Source organism: Colius striatus, chromosome 3, assembly GCF_028858725.1.
Source record: "Colius striatus isolate bColStr4 chromosome 3, bColStr4.1.hap1, whole genome shotgun sequence".
Taxonomy (NCBI): Eukaryota; Metazoa; Chordata; class Aves; order Coliiformes; family Coliidae; genus Colius; species Colius striatus.
The window spans coordinates 71005049-71028228 of NC_084761.1; the positions used below are offsets into that span (position 1 = coordinate 71005049).

The following is a 23180-nucleotide window of genomic DNA, read 5'->3' on the forward strand; positions in this document are numbered from 1 at the left end:
TGTCAGAGCGGATCAGCGGGCGCGGCGCTGCGATGGAGCGGCGAGCGGCCACGGCAGCCGCCGGGAGAGGAGGAGGAGAAGGAGGAGGAGGAAGGGAGAGATTAGCGCTGTGCCGGCTGGCGCAGAGGCGCGGCTGAGCGCTCCAGCGGGAGCCCGGGGCCCTGCGGACCGTGCGAGAGTGGAAGGCGGAAGGAGCGGAGATGCGGCGGCTCTCTTCGCGCTGCTAACGCTCCCGGTCACTCGCCGGGAGGAGGGGGGGCAGGAAGGTCCGTCCTTCCCGCTGCTCTGCGGGCGCAAAGGGTGCCTGTGCAGTCCCCTCCTCTTCTCGCTTTTATCCCAGCCCCGGAGCAGAAGCGGCCGCCGCCGCCCCCTCTCCCTTCCTGCGTTCTTCCCACCATGAGCGGGGCTGTTTTCACCTTATAAAGATGGCGGTGTGGGATCGCTGCAACCTTTAGACTAATGACTGTCAGAAACATCGCCTCCATCTGTAATATGGTGAGTGGTGGCGGCAGGCGGGGCGGGGGCGGCACGGCACGGCGGCCCCTCCGGGGGCAGGCCCTGCCGGGGCCGGCGAAGGGGTGGTTGAGGGGGCCTCCCCCGGAGTCACCGCATCCCTGCCCCCGGCGCCGGGGGAGCCTGCCGGGCTGCGCCGGGATGTGCCAGCGATGGAGTTGGCCGCCGGAGCGCGGCGATGTCCCGAGGAGTTCTGCTGGAGCTGCCGGGGAGGGACGGAGATGCTGAGCCGATGCTGGGCCCTCCGGAACGGGGCTGGCCTCGGCTGTTACGCGTTGCAGACGGAGCCGCAGCCCACCCATCTTTCCTGCTGCCCTAATAATCCTGCGAACGGACCCCAACTTAGGCTCTGAATCCACGTTAAGTCAGTGACCCCATTTAACTCTCCCAGGCAGGTACCCTGCGGCCTCACTGGGCCGAGAGCTCCCAGGTTACACAGAAAACAGGGGTGTTTAGATGCTGGATAATATGCTTTTGAATCTCAATGCGAGGTACCTGTTATAGAAAGTCTTGGTTTTAGACCTCGGGATCTAGCTTGCAGTGCATGCTACTCAGAGAGGACTACTGCTTGTTAAGTACTCTTGAATTGCTTATATTTCTCCAAACCAGACTAGGCAATTGGGAAGGAATAAAGACACATGAATGTTTTAGGTTTTTTTGTGTTCAGGCTTTGCCACTTTCGTCCCCAGGAAGAGTTGAAAGGGCATTTTCTGAGTTGTACTTGGGTTTAATTTTAATCCTGATAAACTTGGAGCGTCTGATTAGATTTAGATTTTTGAAACTTCTTGGTCGGGGAAAGGAGCGCTCAAACCTTGTCAAAGGTTTATTAATACAATGAGGCAGTAAATAAAGTCACCAAAGAAATGGGTGTGTGTTAAGCACCCCAATACAAAACAGAAGACTGTTTCTGCACATTTTGTTGTTTTAGTCTGTATTTTTCCCCCTTATTTCCAGGTTCATCAAGAGCAACTGCACACAGTTGCCAGCTTCCCTCCATGTGGTGCCCCAGCATGCCTTGTGCTGGAGAGGCCACACATGCCATTCATCTGCCCTGGAGAATGGAGCCTGCCTCCAGGGTAAGGCAAGAGGCACAGCCCCAGCGTCCTGGCTCCTGTCAGGTCAGCAGCAGTGGTCTGAGGGAATGTGGACTGTGAGCCTGATCCTCTTCCATGCATCCACACTTGTACTTATGTGGGCTTGCTCTTTTGTTTCCAATCAGATGACTGGGGCATCCCATGCATAGTTCTGTCTTAAGCTTCAGTTATCCCTCTTGAAACTCCTGCTCTGAAATGCTGAGAGGGAGGGTTGGATTTGGGCTTAAAAAAACCTAATACAAAATCCAGGCTTGAGGTAGAGTAATCTGGATGCTCACCTTTCTTCACCAAGAGTAACTGGCTGTCTATGCTTTTCCTTGTTCTTAATAATTTCCAGGTCTTTGGGCCAGTGGGCCAGGGATACTGCAAACAAAAGGTTTAGGAAACAGTAGAGGACTGGGAAGAAAAGCTGGGTGCCCTTCCCTTCCTTCTGAGGCAGGCTCCGGTTTGTATTGCCATTGAATGATGGGTATGATGCCCTGCACACTGCTCTAAGGAGCACTGCGTGAAGGGGAGCTGGAGGCTTTTACGTGGATGTAAGACTTTACATTGGCATAAAGTGCTAGGAACTCTGTAGTTTCTTTCTTGTGTTTCGATCAGATGTGCTTATATACGGTATCCTCCCAAAGACTGAACAGATTTGGGCTGATGAGGTTGTTCTAATGGTGTGCTGCTCAGCTGTCGCTGCCAGTACACCCTGCAAAAGTAGCATCGGAGAAACTGAGAGATTGAAGGGAAGAATCAGAGCCTCAGGCAAGAAAGGCATACCAGGGCTCATAGTTGAAGGCAATTCTAGCTCATGGCAACATTACTGTGACAGAAGGTGAAGTTGGTTTGATGATAATGATGTTTTAAAGCCACATATTCTTTGGAGTCTTTGTACTTAGCTTTCAGAGATGTTGGATTGTGCTAGTCACATTCAGAATCCACAGGGACTGGAAGTTCTTTTATGAAAAAGAGCTGGGATTTTTAGAAAGCTGCAGGAATTTGGGGCTGTAAGAGAAAGAGAAATTCTTCTAAGTATTGGCAACACTGCATTATGGCTCCTTCATAAATGTGTCCACTTAGATGAGGTGGTGGACTGGAACTTCAGTAGGTTTTTAGAAGGAGCTGTGACAGCCCTCCATAAGAACGGGACTTTGGAAGGTTAGAGGTATATAAGAAAACCTTAGATACGTATAAAACTTGAGTATTTTTAGTGCTAGTTTGATTTAGACCATCTGTAGAAATCTACCAGATGAAGATATTAATTCCCAGACCTTGTTGCTGTGTTATAATGTAGTGCTTGAACTCCTTCACAATTTGTGGACAAAGAAATAGCTGTTATCATTCATAGGTAATGTAATGTATTTTAGTTTATAATGCTGCATAATAATATCTTTCTAATTTTTTGTTACCTGATTGAAACAGTATTGAAAAAAAGAAAAGTTTTATCCTGTACCTTTTTCCATTCTTGTTACACTTGAGAGTGCTTACAGAGATTTTTTTTTTTTTTTCCTTCTTAACTTTTGCAAAAAAATGGATGATGCTTGGTTGACTAGGGAGGAGACAGAGGGAGGAATTGCTTCTGCAATGTTTGTCCTTCTCTGAATGCAACATAGATTCTGTTTTCAGCGGTAGTCCTTTCTTGATGAAGTTTTTTCTTTGTTTATCCAAGTACATTCATGTCCTGAAGAGTTAAAGTAGATGAAGTGTAGCTGAAGGTATTTATCTCAAGGGAACGTGGCTAGTCAGCATTTTAGGATGTATATTTGCTATTTAATTGACTGCCTGAGGTCAAGTATCTCAGGTTGTAATTTTTGTCTCCTGAAGATGGTAGAGATTCAGTCTTTTACAGGAAGGATCAAAACAGTTGTAGTGAAGCAAGGAAGTCAGGGACAGTATTTAACTTACTTGCAACACAAATCTAATGCTGTATATTAACAGGATAAGCTGAAGCAGACACGGTAGGAGCTATTCAGTAAGAAAAAAAAATAGGTGCAAACTTTCCACTTTTACCAGTTTTGTCTCCATAATTATACTAGTAATTATTGCCTGATTTGGTTAAAGAAACCAAAGAGCTAACTAAAACTTGTTCTGCTCGGCCAGAGGGGATGAAGGCAACTATGCCTGAAGGAATTGGTGGGACTCTTAAATGGGCACAGTGGCTACCATCACTGAAAAGGGAGGTCTAGTCTCCAAAATGTTCATTTGGCCTGCCTTTCAGATGTTGGGAAAGCTCATCCACTCTGTCTGCACACCGAGTTCACCACAGAAGGAGATAGATATACAACTGACTGTTGCCAGTGTATATGTTTTTATGTAGAAAATGTACAACTGATGTGAAGAAGTGCTGAAGGAACCCTGTTTGAGAGAATATCAGTACCCAGTGCCTTGTAACCCTTCTAGACTGTAGACACAAACCTGAGATGTGCTTTTTAAAAAGGCCCTAGGATGCTGTAATCCTCTTTGGTATTGTTTCTGGGAGATAACCCCATGACTCAAGTACAAAATGCTGGTTCAAAGGCAGATAGGCATGCTGGCATTTTAAGATTGTTGCTTAGTGAAATCCTTTCCAGTATGTTTCTCTATTAATGAACTTTTGTTACAGTCTTGAGTTTAGGTTAAGATCATGCTATGGCTGTGGCCTGGGGATATTACTGTTATATGCAGTGAAGGACATCTAACCCTTTCAGAATGTGTTGACATATATTTTTTCAGAGATGGCTAACAAGCCCTGTGGACCGTATTTCTCCTAAATACCTTTTAGTATTCTGCTAAGAACAGGTATTAATTCCCCCTTTCGTAAATTCTGTAGTAGTATTTAAAATAATCTGATCTGCATTTCAGAGTGGTCTATCAGTTTATCAAATGGGACATTCTGAACACATCCAGATCAGTTCTGATACAAAGTGTCAACTGAAATTCCTCACAGTTGCTCCTTAGTAGCTGTTGTATCAACGTGCTTTGGAAAAAGTGTTGCAGTTCCTCAGATTAATTGGACTTTCATGTCACCTGCTCTTCTCATAGTCTCAATGAGTTTCCTAACAATTGGTTTTCCTTCAGGAAAATATCCATACAATGCACTAAGAATTATGTGAATTTCTGTCAATTTCAGCTCTCATTCTTAAAAACAAAAAACTTTCTAATCATGCTAGAAACTAGTTGTAGAAGAAAACGCAAAAACTTGGGAGTCTGTACATTCAGGAAGCAAATAACTATTTTAATGCTGTAGAAATGTTGTACAAAGCAAACTTTGACTAAGACTACAGAATTGAATGCTATGACTTTCAACTGGATTTATTCAATTGGACAACCTGTAGTGTATATTTCTCCATGACTTTTAAAATGTCTCATAAACAGAGATTAAGGCAGAATAATACCTGCTGAGACAGAAAACCAGCTATCTAAAGGCATATTTAGATCTGAAAAGGTCAGTTACAGGCAATTCAAGCAATGCCATTTTAGAAGCATAGTCTCAAGAGTGAGAGGAGAGCAGCAGATGTCATCTACCTTGACTTCAGCAAGGCTTTTGACACTGTCTCCCATAACATTCTCATCAGAAAGCTCAGGCAGTGTCGCTTGTATGACTGGACAGTGAGGTGGATCAAGAGCTGGCTGAATGACAGAGCCCAGAGGGTGGTGATCCGTGGCACAGAATCAAGTTGGAGGCCTGTGGCCAGTGGAATTCCACAGGGTTCGGTTCTGGGGCCAGTCTTGTTCAACATCTTCATCATCGACCTGGATGAGGGGACAGAGTTCAGCAAGTTCACTGATGACACCAAACTGTGAGGACTGGCTGATTCCCCAGAAGTCTGTGCTGCCATTCAGCGGGATCTCATCCAGCTTGAGAGTTGGACAGAGAGGAACCTCAGGAGGTTCAACAAGGGCAAGTGCAGAGTCCTGCACCTGCAGAGGAACAAACCCATGCAGTAGCACAGGCTGGGGATTGACCTGCTGGAGAGCAGCTCTGCAGAGAGACCTGGGAGTCCTGGTTTACAATAAACTACACTTGAGCCAGCAATGTGCCCTCGTGGCCAAGAAGGCCAACGGCATCCTGGGATGCATCAAGAAGAGTGTGGACAGCAGGTCAAGGGAGGTTCTACTCCCCCTCTACTCTGCCTTGATGAGTCCTCATCTGGATTTCCGTGTCCAGTTCTGGGCTCCTCAGCTCAAGAGGGAGAGAGAACATCTGAAGAGAGGCCAGCACAGGGCTACCAAAATGATCAGGGGACTGGAACATCTTCCTTATGAGAAAAGGCTGTGGGAACTGGGGCTGTTTAGTCTGGAGAAGAGGAGACTGAGGGGGCATCTCATTAATATTTACAAATATCTAAAGGGTGGGTGTCAGGAGGTTGGGGCATCCCCTTTTTTTATGGCATCTAGCAACAGGACAAGGGGTAATGGAATGAAGCTGGAACACAAGAAGTTCCACTTAAACATAAGAAAAAACTATTTCACTGTGAGGGTGACGGAGCCCTGGCACAGGCTGCCCAGGGAGGATGTGGAGTCTCCTTCTCTGGAGGTTTTCAAAACCCTCCTGGATGTGTTCCTGTGTGAACTGATCTAGGTGGACCCACTTCTGCAGGAAGGTTGGACTTAGATGATCTCTAAAGGTCCCTTCCAACCCTACCATTCTATGATTGTATGAAGAGTGCATAATTTCCATATGACAATACAGAAAATATATAAAGAAAAATATTAAAAGTATAGAAAATGTGAAGTGTTATTATTGTAATACCTTTCTGAAGTAATGAGAAACTTGAGAGTATGGCTGACAAATGGCTATTGGACTGACAAGCAGCAAGTACACGTTCCTTTAAAAATAAACACAAGTCCAAAAATAGTATTATTTTATTAGATAGAAGAGAATATGCGAAGTGAGAAACATCCTAACATGTATTTTACAATGTAAAACCTGAACTAATGACTGAGGCTTGTCATGCATGAGTACCTGTTTTATGGCTAAAGTGGTTATCAGTTGTTGAGAAGATGAACACAACAGGACAAGGAGTGATTACTATCTGTGTTTTACACAGTGTTTCTTTTAGGTGTATATCATCTTTGGCTTCAAGTTGCTGAATTAAGAGCAAATCAGTTGTTAATGCTAAATGCATTAGTAAAGAAACCTCTTAATTACAGCTCAGCAAGCCTGAGTGAGTCTGAATTGTGGAAGAGATGAGACTAAAAGCAAACTGGGACCCTTTTTTAACTGTGTGTGGTAGGCAAGTGCAATGCAGGAGTTGAGATTCTTGTGGCCTTGAAGAGTCACATCTGTGGAGTGTAAATCATGGCCAGAGAAGCGTCTGGCAAAGTGCTGTCTGCTAATCTTACTTTAGCCTCAAGAAGCTATCCTTGGCTGGCTGTTTGGTAGATATGTACATTTCTATACATTATGTACTAATAACAATACAGTGTATCTGTACTTCTGGGGAAGAAATGAGCTTGCATCTTCATCATCAGAGTTCCATTATAAGCATGTTTTTCAGTATGCTCAGCCTTTGTAGAGAAGGCTGCTGTGCTCATGATTTCAAGACAGCCATTAGGAGATACAATGTGTTGTGATCATTTACTTTGATTTCACAATTAATGATCTAGTAATAGTTGCATCTAAACTGTCCCACAATAATAAAGTTTCCAACTGTCCACTGCCATTCCATTTGATAAATCTATGTTATTCCCGATATATGTCTGGCAAACTTGAATATTTACAGTGATGGTGACTACATCACCTCTCTAGGCCCGCTATCCCAATTCTTCAATGTCCTTATGACTAAAATGTTTCCTTATGTCTTACCTGAAGCTATATTAGCATAACTTGAGCTTGGTATTTCTTATCCTGTTCACCCCTGAGATCGAAAACAGACTAGTTCCCTTCTGTAACACATTATATACTTGAAAACATTGTCATGCCCTGCCTCAGCCTTTTGTGTCTTATGCAACACAACCCTGTTCAACCTTTTTTTTATAGGTAATTTTTCTCTAAAGCTGACTTTTTCATTTTGACTGCCTTCTTTTGGATTCTCATCAGTTATCTTCATCTTTCTTGAAATCTAGCACACAAACCCGGACGTAAAGTCATGTCTGAAGTCCTGTGATAAAGTCTGTGAGGAAGGTGCCTTGCCTTTATAGTGCTCTGACACACCCTGCATGCAGCCTGGGTGGCCTACGCAAAAGTGTTATTGAAGAAATTGTAGTCTGTAAGCAAACTTGAATATCTTTTTCACTTGTGAGGCCATCTTGAGTCTATGTGTTCTGAAGAAGGAAACTGACACAAAAAAAATTTTCCAGCAAAAGCCTGAGTGCCACTAATGCAAGTGCAATTAAGCTGAGAATAGAAACAGACTCATGAGAGAGTACCGAGTTGCATTTTGGTAAAGGTGGTCTAATCATGGAAACTTTAAAAGTCAATATTTTTTTTCAAATTACTTATGGATTTAGACCTTGAACTTGTAACACTTCACTAGAACCTCATTTCAATACTTGGTTGCTTTGTGCTTTGAGAAAATCAAGTCTTTTAAGTTATGTAAGACTGCATGCCTTAAATACTTTGTCCAAGATTTTAAGTGGTTCAGGATTTCAGGCCTCTCAATTTTTATTCGTTTCTTGGTAACCACACAGTAAAAAGCTGAAGTTATTTATGGTAGATGTAATCCTTAATTTGTGATTAGATATAGTTTAGTGCATCCAGCAAAAAACAAGTTAGACATCTCCTTTCAAGTTCTTAGAAAAAAATGCACAAAAATAATTTATTTAGATACATAGCATCCACTCTTTCCTCTTTTATCTTGTGGCAACAAAGACCCAACATTGTTCTGCTGGAGGAACAATAAATATTTATTTGCAGAAAGGAAATAAAAAGCTAATTTAATTAAATTCAACCAACTTGTGAGACTGACTTACACTTTGAAAACTGCAGTAACATTTCAGGTTTGATATTTAATATCTGAGTTTGGAAGAAGGCTCATTCAGCTATTCCAATTACTCACCGTACCTCTGAAAGTTGAGATTATCCCTGAGGAAGTCAAAGTCCCACACTGAGAACAAGAGATGCATCTGTTAAAAGCATTTGCATATATACTGCATGGTGTGATACTGCTTACTCTTCTCTTACTCATATTTTCTTTGTGTTACTTCTGGGAGCTAAGTTTGGTTTTTATTTACAGTTGCTTCCTCTCTTTCGAGTTATCCATCACTGCCATTTGTTGGCCAGAAGGCCTTCATCATCTTCCTTTATCTTCTTTTTCCCTTCTCTTCGATATGCCATGTCTTCCAAAATCCTGAAACTCCAGTTGCCTGGCCCTGAAGATGTTTCTATTTTTATTCTAATTTCTTCTATACCAGACCACACTGTCACCCCTAGTTTGTCTTAAGTCTTCAATTTCTTCCTTCAGGAAATAACTGTTTCTAGAACATTGCTCTCACTTTCCCTGAATACTAAGAAAACAGAAATCTAGTTCGCAGCTGTATATGATCTGAAGCCCTTTGTCATGCTCTGTATTATCTGAAACCCTTTGTCACAGACTAGCCATTTTCCTTCCTTGATCTCTTGTTCTTTATATATTTGTTACATTTCTTTTTTCACAATTGAATTTTTAGGTGTTTTTTCTTATATTTTTTAGTTTTTCTCCTGAACAAGATATTTCCTGTTGTTTCTTATTTTGTATTTTATTGCTTGATGGTTGTATATACTGTATTTCTGTTTATCTGGCAATACCTACAGGTGTCCTATGAAACGATCCAATTTCTTTACTGCACTCATTTACTTTAAATGAAGCACATGCATATTTCTAGAAGGTAAGTGCCACTTTTTGTAGCTCTATCACACTAGAAAGTCTAGCCTGATTTGCTGTCTTCTATTTGCAATGTTTCCTGTTAGCTCTTTTCCATTTCTCATCCTCCACAGAATAATTATTTTTTTATTATTTTGCTACATGTGATTTAATGATGTAATCTGATGTGTTTTTTACCCTCCCGCACTGTTATTTTGTTTACATACTAAAGTGCAAAGGAACAGGAGGCTTTTTAGCTTGAGCTATTTCATGTGATGCAAAGCACAAATTGAACTCTTAGCAACATTAACAGAAATTTCAGCTGAAAAGGGAACCAACAGACTTATCCATTGAAAGGCCTAGAGCAAAATAAGAAGAGGAAGAAATATAGGTCATATGGCCAGAATAGCTTTTGAGAAATGCTGTGGCAGAAATCTTGACTTGGCCTGAATTGACCCACACTTGGCTATGTCTTCAACTGAATGTCTTTGCCATCTTATAAGGGCTGAATACTGATTGTTGAATTAAGTGAAACTTCTCTGAACTTCAGAGAAATCAAGATTCCCGAACACCACAGAATATATAGTAGGAATTTCCACATGTACCCATTGACCTAGTTACCATTCTCATAAAGTCCATCCACCACAGTCACTTTGTTCATTAGTGTATTGTTTTAGGAAGGAGCCTGTCTCCTTTACTGTCTCTATGCCCTGATATTAATTTATTTAATAGTCCCAGATCCCAGTCCATTGACTTATGTGGTTTCTCCTCAATTCAGGCTATGTGGCTGCACTGCCACTCTTATTATTTTTGTGTAACTAGAGTAGCTACTTTTTTATATACACATATATCCTACGGTAGTAGGATATTTCTCCTAGATGAAGCACAGAACTGTTTATAAAACCATAGGGAATGGATTGCATAAAAATGTTTGAGCAGGTTTTCAATGCAGAAGTGACCAAAATGATTTACTGAGAGTGAGAATAAGCACAACTATGCTTAAAACCACATTACATAGTTATAGTTGAGTTTTACTGTAGTTTAACCTCAACAGGCTAACATGGTTTTATATTTGATGTGGTTAATTTAAACTGAATTCTGAATCACCTTTAACACATCTCTAATAACATATTTTTTCCAGTTTAGCCTGGCTTTTGTGCACAGTTTCTGGTATACTGTGTTGGGAAACATTTCTGATCACAGAATCACAGAATGGTAGGGGTTGGAAGGGACCTCTTAGAGATCAGCCAGTCCAACCCTGTGCTGAAGCGAGTTCATCTCAATCAGGTCACAGAGGAATGTGTCCAGGCAGATTTTGAAAACCCTCAGAGAAGGAAACTCCACAACCTCTCTGGGCAGCCTGTGCTAGGGCTCCCTCACCCTCACGGGAAAGAAGTTTCTGCTTATGTTCAAGTGGAACTTCCTGTGTTCCAGCTTGTGCCCCTTACCCCTTGTCCTGTCACTGGGCACCATAGAAAAAAGACTGACCCCGTCCTCTTGACACCCAGCCTTTAGATATTTATAAACATTCATAAGGTCTCCCATGAGTCTTCTCCAGACTGAACATCCTCAGGTCCCACAGCCTTTCCTTGTAAGAGAGATGTACCAGTCCCCTAATCATCTTTTACCACCATGTCAATTGCTTCTCAAGGAGACTTCCTATGCCAAATGTGTAATATATATGCAACATGGTATGGTTTGAGTTTATTAAATAACCTGTCTACATTTTTTTTCCCCCATGTAAGAAGTATATCCTGCTTTTGGAGTGTTAAGTCTCTGTTCTTGTTACCTGTTTTCCTGTTCTTTTTCTACAAGTTTATCAATATCTTTCTGAAGACCTTAAAATAAACCAGGCTAAAATTGCCCTTGATTTAAGAAGGCACGACTCCTAATGAAGTCCATGGGAACTTACTCAAAGACTGAATTTAGCCTCTGTTTTATTGTGACACTAGCACACAGTGCTGCTTTTTCTATTTGCAAGAGCTAAACCTTTGGAGAGGTAAAGCTCTATAACAGGCTGTTACTAAGCATATGTTGTTTCAACAGCATGTACTTTGGAAATTTAGATTCAATGTATAGTTTGTATATGAAGATCAGTTAGTGCACTGTATGGATTTCTTTGGTTTTAAGTGGTAATTTTGTTTGGTAGATCCTGATTCTTGCTCTTTCTCACAATATTTACAAGACATTATAAATGCTAGAAAGGATTTGTCAAACCATTTGGCACTCTGAAGTAAGAAACCCTGGCCCTGGAGGAAAGACAAACAAGTAATGTAGGAGCAACTAGTTAGTAGAGCACTTGCCTTCTACTTATCTAACAGCATAGACTAACCTGTAGTTTATGAAAGAGTAAGAGGTTACTTTCTAGAAATAAAATTTTCCGTGAATTTTAGAGGAGTGATATTTTTCAGTGTGGAATGTATTTCCTGCAAAACCGGAAAAACGCCCATTTATTTCTTATGTTAGGGAACTTGATTTGAATACTAAAAGTTTAATTTTAAAAAACCCCTTTTCTTTGATCTGGGTGCTGTACAGTGAGTATTAATGTGAAGATCATGTTCTTCAGAAGCTGCATTAATCTTCTGTAGTCAAAATTTTCTTCTATCAGTCAAGGTTTTGAGGATAACTGTGGCTGTATGCTTCACCATTGATATCGGATAGGCTGTCTTATCAGTTTCCACTCTCTCGGGAAGTTGGATTTGTGGTAAATCTGATGCTGAATCTATGCATGTTTGGCAAGGCTGACTTCCCAAGCAAAGAAACTAATCTTCATATGGAAGTTACATAATAATCACACTGTCATCTCTGTTGAAAAGTAGCCAGTAATTACTTTGTACAGATCATTCCTTTTCCAAGTTTCTCGCTGAGGCTTAGCAGAGCCTGGTGGGGACATATAATTTATCCCTTAAGCTTTGCATGGAACCTTGTGCAGGTAGACTACCTCAGTCTTAGAGGGAATGTCTGTAAATCACACACACATGGTCTGAACTATGAGCTATGGGTATATGAGAGAAAGGGAGAGATTGGAAGGATATCTGATAAAAGGATGTCAAATACAAAATCTTTGGAGCTTTTCTGGAAGCTGTTAGCTTCAAGGAGTGGTTTTATGCATGCAAAATCTCAAAAAGCACTTGTGCTGAGTTTCACACCAGTGATTCTGTTGAATGAAATAATCACATTTTGCTAAGGTGACGTGAAATAAGTAATAAAGTAAGCAGTGGTGATGGTAGGTGCACTAAGGAAACACAAATCAGGCTTTGGGGAGAGGAAAGGGAAGGGACACCAGAATTATTGAGTTTAATAACCAATGACTTTGAAACTTTTGGCTGATGAGGTATCTGAGGAAATTGAACAAACCTTGGAAACACAGAAAATTTCAGATTTTTTTGGCTGTTTCACATGTTGGCATGTGTACAGGGACATTGTACATGATTTCATGAAAGTCAACCAACTGCTATTCTTCTGTGATGAAAATTCTGAGGCATCATATATGAATGCTTCACAATGCAGAGCATGCTCAGTGAGGAAATAAATGTATGATATCCATAAAGCATTTATCATGCAGATTAGACATTGGCTAATGCACAGGTCCTAAATAAATGAATGGTAGGAACTCTTGTCCAAATATAGCATTTTTGGTGAGGTCCTACAGGGATCTATATGCTTATAGAGTGAGTAGGAGTGATGGTGTTTGCTTTGGCAGCAGTCTAGCTTGCTTGCTTGCTCAGTAGTCTAAGCTTTTTTAAAAAGGGACCTTTTAATCTATCAAAACTACAAGTAACATACAAAATTAGTGGTTGTGCTTCACTTATCAGTAATTGTGAAAGCAGCTTTGCTGTTGACATGAAGATAGAGTTGAACACGACTTGGAACACCGAGACAGTGACTATGAGTTGTAACAGTGCTTGAGTTTATGCCCCCTTTGCTGTTAGATAGGACAAAATGGCAAATATATTATATTTGCTTTTAATGTTCATGATGTTGTTACTATAACTGGGTGCCAGTCTAGAGCCCAACATTGTTAAAGGCTGCTGATGAGTTAGAAGGGATTCAGAGGCTTTTTGGTAATGCTTAGAAAACCTACCTTACATCTAGGAACTGGTTTATCCAAGGTAACTTTGAGGGTTTGGCTTAAAATCAGCGAGTACCTCTATGATGCAAGAGAGTAATGGAATCCAGCTTTTCAACATACACAGTAAAAATAAGGGGAAGGTGGTTGTGAGGAGAACCACTATTCCTGTGACCTGTTCACTTCTAGGCAGCTGTTACTAGAGTGTCTAGGTTAGGCCAGCTCCACTACCTGGAACTACAAACTATTGGCTCATGTGAATGTCGTGCTTGCCCATTAGTAAGGCAAAGTTAGCTTGGCTAACTGTAGGTGAAAGGAAAATCCATTTCTGTCTTGATACTGTCCATAACTTTAGAACCTTAATATTCTAAGTAATTTATTTTCTCCTTTTTTATAGGGCACCAATGCCTCTGCTCTGGAAAAAGACATTGGCCCAGAGCAGTTTCCAATCAATGAACACTACTTTGGATTGGTCAATGTAAGTACTGTTTTCAGTAGTCAAACAAAATACAGAGCTATGACTTTGGGGTTACCTGAACTTCCCCTTTTTTTTTTTTCCCCTTCCCTTTTCTAGGGTAGGATTGCCTTTTTTAAAAAAAGAAAGGGCTTATCACATTCCAGTTTTAGGCAAAACACATTGCAAAACTGTATTAGATGTTTGAAGATAGTTTCATACGCCCCCAGAGAAAACAATTTACTGTTCTATGTATGTTTCCACAGATTAGAATTTACACTTCAATAAAGTTAAAAGTCTGTTTGAGCTATGGAATGTGAGGAAGTGATGGAAGTATGTACAGGCTTAGGTACAGCACTTCACATTGGGGACTCTCTTAGGAGGAGCTTTTTTATCTGAGGAGAGAATGAGCGAGAGGAGTTTTTAGTTGCTTGTTTATTCCTATATGAATAAAACAGATATAGTAATTCTTTCCATTGAAAACATTAGTTATTCTGCCACTGAGTGGTAAGATAGAGCCTTCAAGAGTAAGTTAATATACAGAAAGAAGCTTAAAGAGCTCCAGTACAAAAATTACATCTCTTCCAAGTGGAAACTTTTACTTTGTGTCATAGTTAATTTAAAACACTAGCATTTTTTCTGTGAAGTGTCAGGGTTAGGTGTGGAAATATGTTCCTACAGCAGCTGCATGGAAAAATGGCTGGTATGTGACAGGGGCACAGAAGCCAGAAGTTGAATGAAGCAACTAATTTTATTGTGATGCACAGGGATTAAGACTGTTTTTAATTTTACATGGCAGTTTGGGAACACCTGCTACTGTAACTCCGTGCTGCAGGCATTGTATTTTTGCCGGCCGTTTCGGGAAAATGTATTATCATACAAGGCCCAACAGAAAAAGAAGGAAAATCTCTTGACTTGCCTGGCAGATCTTTTCCACAGTATTGCTACTCAGAAGAAGAAAGTTGGAGTTATCCCACCAAAGAAGTTCATATCAAGGTTACGGAAAGAAAACGGTAAGTGTAAAACTGGAACCCTAGTAGGCATTTATACATGGATGAGGGAAGTATAATAACATATTGGGCAATGTGGTCACAGCAGTCAGATATCCAGCTTAGATTTTTAAATTGCTTTTAGCAATTTGGGGAAGTTTAGGTCTTAATATTTTGGTATCTGTGCACAAGATATTGTACTTGAGATAATTGTGCCAGATTCCATAAGTTCCCAGCCGTGCATGAATTAATGATGTTTCTGCAGCATGGTGGAACTGCCTGCACTGCACAGTGAGCTGGGACTGGGAACAGGCTGACACTCTGATGGATTTTTTTTTTTTTAATTGTTTTTTTGTGGAGTATGGCAGAGAAACACGGAGGGCAGCAGGCAATATAGAAAGTGTGTGACCTAGGAGTGGTACAGGCAGCACTAGTCCAAAACATCCTGGAGGATGGCTGTGTATATGTGTGGGTGTTCAGTGGACTACACATGAACTGCTGTTCTTCTTTTTACAAGTGGTGGGCACAGTCTTTGCGAAGCATCAGGCTCTTTTTGAGTGTTAGGTTGGCAACAGCATATGCCTAGTCTTGTAGTAGTTCTCTCTAAGGGATATGAGAAACATCTTGAAATAAAGAAGCCTGCCACACAGCTCCATTTTGGCCTGGATTCATATCAATGTGGGTGGTATGCTTAGAAGCAGGGGAGCTTTGAATGTAGAGGCAAGGACACCTGGAAGAAATTTCTTCCTGGTGACAGCATATAAATGAGCAGACTGTTCATTCCAGAGCAAGGCATTTGTAAGTGTGACAAAATTATCTCTGAGTCATCTAGTGATAAATGCCCCACCCTGTTGGGGATAACTTTTAGGGGCTGGAACTTATGTTTTCAGCTTTTATAAATTAAGGCCAGATATGGCACGTATTAACCTGCTTATGTGTCCAGGCTAGACACTGCAAAGCTGAAGGATCTGTGCAATATTTTCTGAGGAAATCCACATGAGCTTTTTCAGGAGTAAGGGGATAGAAGTACGTATATCTTGGGAACTCAAATTCTTTTTTCTTTGACATGTTAGGTAAATTAAGCCTTTGCTGGAGAAGTCTGTACTAAATCACCACTGAGGTACTCTCTCCTTCTGAAAGCATTTCTTATTGAAGAGGGCAAGTCTGTGTTCATCAGATTTGTATGTGAAAAATGAGCTTTGTTAGATGGTGTTATTATTACTATTTCTGGAGAGTTAACCTTGGCTGTCTCCCAGGTGCCCACTGAGCCTATCTCTCACTCCCCTCCTCAGCAGGACAGGCCAAGAAAACCGGACGAAAAAATCTTACGCATTGAGATAACAGCAGTTGCATTAAAAAACTCAATGGCTGCATGAGGAAGCAAAGCTAAAGCAAAGGAAATTTGTTCTCTACCTCCCATCAGCAAATGATTTTCAGCCAATCGCTAGGAAGCAAGGCCTTGGTACGCATAGGAATTAGGAGTTGCTTAGGTAGACAAACATTTTAATAATGAATGCCTTCCACCCCTTCTCTGAGCTTTTATTACTGAACATAAAGTCACATGGCATGGAACATCCCTTTGGCCAGTTTGGGTTGGCTTCCTCTCCTATGTCCCCTCCCAACCTCTTGCACTGTATGGGCTGCTATAAGGAAAGGTCACTCCATCCCAGACAGACACAGTACACTAGAATGTGTCAGCATCCAGTGTCTTCATTTTCCCCAGCCATGTGTCCTGCTGTCCAATCTCTGTGATGTTCCCAAGTGTCTGAGGGACTTGGAATATATAGGTGGGAGTCAGTGCTGCCTAAATGTAGGCATTTAGTCTAAGGAATTAATTTTGGATGAGTCACCCTCTTGCTTTCTTTATTGACTGTACTGGGAGCCTACACAGCCAACTCCAAAGAAGAGTGTAAACTTTCAGACAGTCCAAGTTAGGTGAGATGAAGCCTTCTCCCAAAGTAGCTTCACTGAAGCCAGCATGACTGCAGAACTGCTCTTCTTCAACATGATTATAAATACTTTGCTGAGCAAGGGCCAGTACACGTGTTAAAAAGAAATAATGACTTCAATTTGCTTTCTTGGAAGGAAAGGATAACTTCAGAAATCTCGACTCTCTTCTTCACAGATCTCTTTGACAACTACATGCAGCAGGATGCACATGAGTTTTTAAATTACCTGCTCAACACCATTGCAGACATTTTGCAAGAGGAGAAGAAGCAGGAAAAGCAAAACGGGAAACTGAAAAATGGCAACATGAATGAAGCTGAAGAGAACAATAAACAAGAACTCACCTGGGTGCATGAGATTTTTCAGGGAACACTGACTAACGAAACTAGATGTTTGAACTGTGAAACCGTAAGCATTGGGATAGATTTTTTTTTTTAGTTGTTGCCCATTAATAGATAGATACATTTTATCTGTATAAATATATGAATCTTTTCAGACATCTGAGAATTGTGGATATTCCTGTAGACTTTACTTCTTGAAGTGAGTATATTCTTTTCTAAAAATTCTTTTCCTAAGCATTACTTGGCTAATCTGTGCCAAGTGCTGCTGTCCCAATACATGTTTCTACAGTTAAAGTCCTTGCTATTTAATCAATACCCTTCCTTATTACTATAACTTTGGGAGAAGATATTCACATCATTATTCCGTGAAGAAAGGAAACGTTAAGATGAATTTGTGTTAATTCAATCCTAAGAATGTGACTGGCATGCAAAGGGTTTGTTATTAACAAACCGTATGTTTTGGTTTATCTCCCCAGTATTTTCTAGAGGATGCTGTTAGTTTGAAATCTTGTATGTTTGAAGTATGAGTAAAACTTAATTTTAGTTAGGTAACCTGATTGCAAGTCTCCTGTTGTTTTCTGTGATTTTCAATCACATGCTCCTACTTAAAGGGAAAAGAAATATTTTTTAAAATGTTTTTCTTTGTGAAGTTGCTATGTGAAAGAGTAATACAGACAGAAAAAAAAAACCTGGTTTGGGGAGAGCAGTGGCACTGATTTTCCAAAATGGTTGGAATTAACCTCACCCAACCTTTGCTTTGTAAAAGGCATGTGTCAAAGATGAACTAGTTTTCCCAGCTCCTTCTGTAGATGAAGACTGTGCAGCAGCTTCTGCAGGAATCTCTCTCCATCTGTGTCTAGACTGTTTCATGAAACAGAAAGTTATTATCATTATCACGTATTCTTCTCCATATAGCTTGTCCTGGCTCCATGGTGTTACTCAGCTGCTGCTGCAGTGCTGTGAACTGAGCCAGCAAAATGATATGGCCTAAAAATAATGTATTTTTGAACTCAGACCAGTACTGCTTCCAAGGGCTTCCTCTAAAGAAAATCCAACTTTAAATTATCTGCATTAAGGTGAGAGAAGGGACCCAGAGAAAGTATCTTCAGATAGCAAACTGAGTTTAAATATGCAACTTTAGACAGCTGAAATTAGGTGAGAGAAGGTCTGCCCAGGTCCTACCAGATGTGTAAAAGAACATACTCTGATACTTCTAATCGTAAAGAATCGCTCTGAACTCCAAGAAAATATGACTTCTACAGATATTTGAGGAGGGGGTGGGGAGAAGGATTGTAGTGATAGTCAACACGAAAGAAAGGTTTCGGCCAAGTTTGTAACAAGCTTTCTCTTGAAAAGAGAGAGATATTGAAAATTATTTAATCTATTTCAAGTATAATAACCTGAGTAACAACAGCAAGTTAAAATAAGTGAAAGGGTAATATTGTTTTTTAATTGACAACCTTTTTTAAAAGAGTCGTGCTCTAATTCTAAATTAATATCCAGTGTTTACTCTGACACACTGTGCTGAAGTCAGGATGTATCTTTGGGTAACAGCAAAACTGCACAATATCTATTTGTAATTCAAAGTGACCAAGATTTATGGAAAAAATAACAGTAGGTGTTGCTGCTGTAGAAAGGCTTGTCTGTAGGTTCCCGTGAATGCAGAAATATCATATACCACTCAGGTTACTTTTCCAGTTTGTTTTTCTTGTATTATTGTATCTTGAAGTCTTTGGAAAATAGTAAAATGAATTAAAAGATGTTCCTTTGCTAAAATACTCCTATGTAATGTGTGAGGAATCGTTCAGGATCCAGCAGTTCTTATTCTCACTTACAGAGAGGTCAATTTGAATCTTATTTTCCAGCTACTTTTGGCCTGTATTATTCTAGTTCCAACTAGCTCATCTTCCCCTTTCATTAGATATTTGATGTGCTCAATAACAAAACTCCCAGTTTCTTTGTGGCATCGAGATGGAACACCATACTTGCCAAAGACTTTTCCAATTCTTGATATGCAGTGTGTCTGACAGAACTCTAGTTCTTGAAGTAGAGACACAATGTTCTCTGAAGCTTTATTGTCATATCTTTCAAATTCTAGCTGTATATACTGCAGTTGATTGCTGTCAGTTTTGTGGTTTCCTGTCCCCTGGAGGTCAAATCACGTCTCAGGGAGGATGTTTGTTTGAAGAACTGCTGTTCATTTTAATTGGGTGGCCTCTGTATGTCTTTGATAATATCAAATTTAACCCTGCTAAAGGTGTTCCTCTGGATTCAGGACTGATACAGGCTGCAATCACCATGTTTATAGGATCCCTGACACAAGGCAAAGATTAAAGTAGTGCATAACTTTCACATCCATAGAACTGCAGAAATCTGAGCACAAGGGACTTGCGTCAGAACCCCTCACTGGAGTTCTTGATTTGAACTTCACTATCTGTCATGGTTTAACCTTATCATCCAATTTAGTTATTCTAAGGCAATGCAATCAGAGGAGGCAAAATAGGGAGGGTTCATGCTGCATTTTATTAACAGAATTGGTAGTATGAATACTACTAAATTTGTGTGCAGTAAGTATTCTACAGTCTTTTGACTCGGTTGAAGTATTCCAACAATTATCCATTTTGATGGTATTCTTTTACATTACTTGATATTACTTCATCTTCAAAATTATGCACTATAAGCAAAAATCTGTCATTCTGAAAATGTTTGGGTTACTTTTTTAAGATAAAAACTTTATCATCATTTTTCTCCTCTTGCTCTGGAAAGCATTTTTACCTTTAATCTTTTAATTTTTAAATCAAACTTACTGACCACAAACAATATTGAATGGAGAAATGCAGCTGTGTTAACCAGGAGTATAAAGCCAGCCTTTTGAATGCTCACTGAAGAGAAATCATAATGTGGTCAAAATGCCATTTCTTGCCAGATGCTAATTTGGAAAATATCTTCATTGCATCCTTAATAGTGGAAATAATTATGTAGGGCATAAACTGCAATTATATAGTGTAATGTATTATAAAAAGGGTAAATAAAATTCCAGTTAAAAAGGAAACTAGACTGTGTTGCATAGCAAGGGAACTTAAATCATGCACCAGTCCCACCTAATACAGGGAATGGTGTTTCCCCTTTAATGACCAGTAGGCTGTGGTCACTGGCCCATGGTTGGTGGGCTTGGATAAGTGGAACAAGTGGAAATTAAATTATGTGAAAGCTGGATTGGTAGAGTTTCTGATAAATATAATCAGACTGAGCTAGAAAAAAAAAAAAGGCATTGAAATGAATTATTTTTGTGTCATTTATTTCTGCAGAAATTGTTCTACTGCATTTGCACATTTTATGTCATTTAGATGTATGGCATTTTACTAAGTCTGTTTTACATGTATATTTTTTGCAACAGGTTAGTAGCAAAGATGAAGATTTTCTTGACCTTTCTGTTGATGTGGAGCAGAACACATCAATTACACACTGTCTAAGGTAAATAACTGCATCACTTTGGCAGACAGTTCTGTCTGACTTTGCTATGTTTTCCAAGTCTAGTAGGTACAGAAAAGTAGAATAACATTGGGTTTTGAGCTTTTCCTAAGCAGAAGAAAAAGACTATAAACTGGATGTTTCCTCTAATGACAAAATATACATGAATACTCACTTTCTCTTTCAACGTATGTGTTTGAAAGAGAAAAAAAATAATCTCTTGGGGAAAATAATTGATTGCATTTTCATCTGAAAGAATTGCTGCAGAATAATAATTGGCTTCAAAGGGATTTAACTGTGCTTATCATTAAGCTTCTACTCAAGTGCTTTGTTGATTAGGACTTACATGCATATTAAAAGTTAAGTGTGTGCTTTGCAGAATGAGAGCTAGAGTCCCTAGCGGGCAAAAGATTTCAAAAGTCTACTTTTCGCCATGTAAATTTCTTATTCTGTGTCTCATTCTAAAATTATGGGGAGTGGCCTTTTAGTCTAAGTTTCAGTTCTGCTCCTAGTACACTCTTAACTATTAAATACTTCAAAGATCAATATAATTTTCAGATTTGCATCGATGATTATTCTGAGAGTTTTAAAATATCAAGAGTTTTGACATTAGTACAATAAACTGATAACTAGATTTAAGACGATTTGTTGCTGCTCCAAGGTAGTGATTATCACTTAGTAAAGCTCAAGATGTTGCATTAAATAGTCATTCTAGAATGGCTAGGAAGGGTTGCCTGGCATCTCACCCTGAGCTGAGAGTTACAGAAAGAGAACTCTATTAAGCAACTTCTGTTAGATTTTGAAGTGCTAGATCCAATAAGGTTTTTTCTTCTCAAGTTCTGCTTGGTGTCCTATAGTTTCTTGTACACTGTAGCAATCTTTAGCCCTCAAGCAGTCCACACTGCAGTAACTAGCCTCATTTTAGTAGGTGGGCAAACTGGAGAGTGCGTTGTTTTCTTTTTCTTTTTTCCTGTTGTCTTTTTGTCTCTTCATGGTCATCACCAATTAAATTAGTGTTGGTACTACAGACTTTTGTTTCCACACTTTTAACTTTTAAGCCACTACCTTGAACTTGTTTTTGTCAGCATTACTCACCTTTCCCTGTGATATTCAAAGTCAATTTGAAATCACACTGACATGCAAGGAGGCTAAAGTGTGCATCTTCTGAGATCCTTTCTAACCTGAGCTTTTATTTGGCTCTATGATACACAGTTATTGGAGACTGAGCACTGACTTTTTCTTACAGCTTAGTCTCACGAACTTGTTAGAAACTCCTGCTGTACTTAAGTTACTATCTGTCCTTCAACTTTCTCCACTTTATCTAATTTTTCGGTTGTTAAGCTTCCTGGAAATGTTTTGTTTGGAAATTTGGTTTTATGCAAAGGCACAGAATATTTCAGTAAACATACTAGTCGCATTTCTAATACTGGACAGCCAGTGGCTGTAGCTTACGATGCTGAAGAACTGCATCTGCACCACTGCAACCAACAGGTGAATGGTGGAGTTGAAAGGGAACTCGAGAGACTAGCCTCTTTCTGCACCTCAGACAGGATGCTTGTCCAACCTGTTCCAAATGATCTTAGAGCAGCAGTAGCTCAATTGCCCATGCCAGTCCTTCCTGTTCTTATTACTAACAAGTTTTTCCCCTGTGTAGCACAAATTTTTATTGTTTCAGTTCAAGCCCATCTATGTGCCTTGTGTACTCTGGACATAAACCAGACGTTGCACCCATTCCTCTTGATAGCCAGCCTTTTGCATACAGGAAGCATGTCATCACTTTCTTGTTAAGTTAAACAGCCTAAGGTCATCAACCTTTCCTTCACAGGCTATTTTTGCTAGACCTCAGCGCATGTTCATTACTTTTCAGCCTTCTCTCCAGTTGAACCTCTCCCTTGAGCAATCTCTTTCTTGTAGGGTAGTTGCATAAAAATGGGCACAATATTCCTGCAGAGACCTGCACAATCTCAAGAATGAATGCCCTAAAAGTTTGTACATTCCAGTGTAATATCTGCCTCTACTCCCTCAGCATGACACACATTCTGAAGTTCACTCATTGTTCCTTCTGAAAAGAAAGGGGAAAAAAATCCCAGTTTTACTTTTCTTGGGATGAGAGTTGCAGCTTGCTATTTACAGATTATGAGGAAGAGTAATCACCTATCATCTATTCTGATTGTCTTTTATACTAGTAGCATGTCTGCTGCTGTTTAGAAAATGATCAGTTAGGATACAGATTTGTTCTCATTGCTCTGTGATACTATGCATTATTAAACAAAGTGTAAGCACTTCTGTGGTTTCTCATAATAGGAATGGCCAAGTTATTACTCTTTTCGGAAACTTTGTTGTTTCTTTTTTTAAACAATTCCTTTGCTGTGTTTTTACAGGTTTAAGTCTTACTGCATTGAAAAGGCAAATTACAGAAAAACTAGACAAGATAATGTTTAAGTAAAATTAATTTTTTACCACTACCTATGAATGTTCTATTTAGTTATTTCTGTAGCTCTTCACATTGAAAAAGTCCTTGTGTACATAAGAGATCCAAAGAGTACATGCT

General features: G+C 40.0%; 1 protein-coding gene across 1 annotated transcript in view; it reads left to right on the forward strand.

The window, feature by feature from the left end:
• The window catches only part of USP46 (ubiquitin specific peptidase 46), a 35077-nt gene continuing 11897 nt past the window's right edge, over positions 1–23180 (forward strand). Inside the window, exons 1-5 of the mRNA XM_061993395.1 lie at positions 1–495; positions 13825–13905; positions 14681–14894; positions 16996–17225; positions 20556–20632. Of these exons, the coding sequence (XP_061849379.1) occupies positions 460–495; positions 13825–13905; positions 14681–14894; positions 16996–17225; positions 20556–20632 (638 nt within the window). The 5' untranslated portion in view covers positions 1–459. The remainder of the gene's footprint in view (positions 496–13824; positions 13906–14680; positions 14895–16995; positions 17226–20555; positions 20633–23180) is intronic.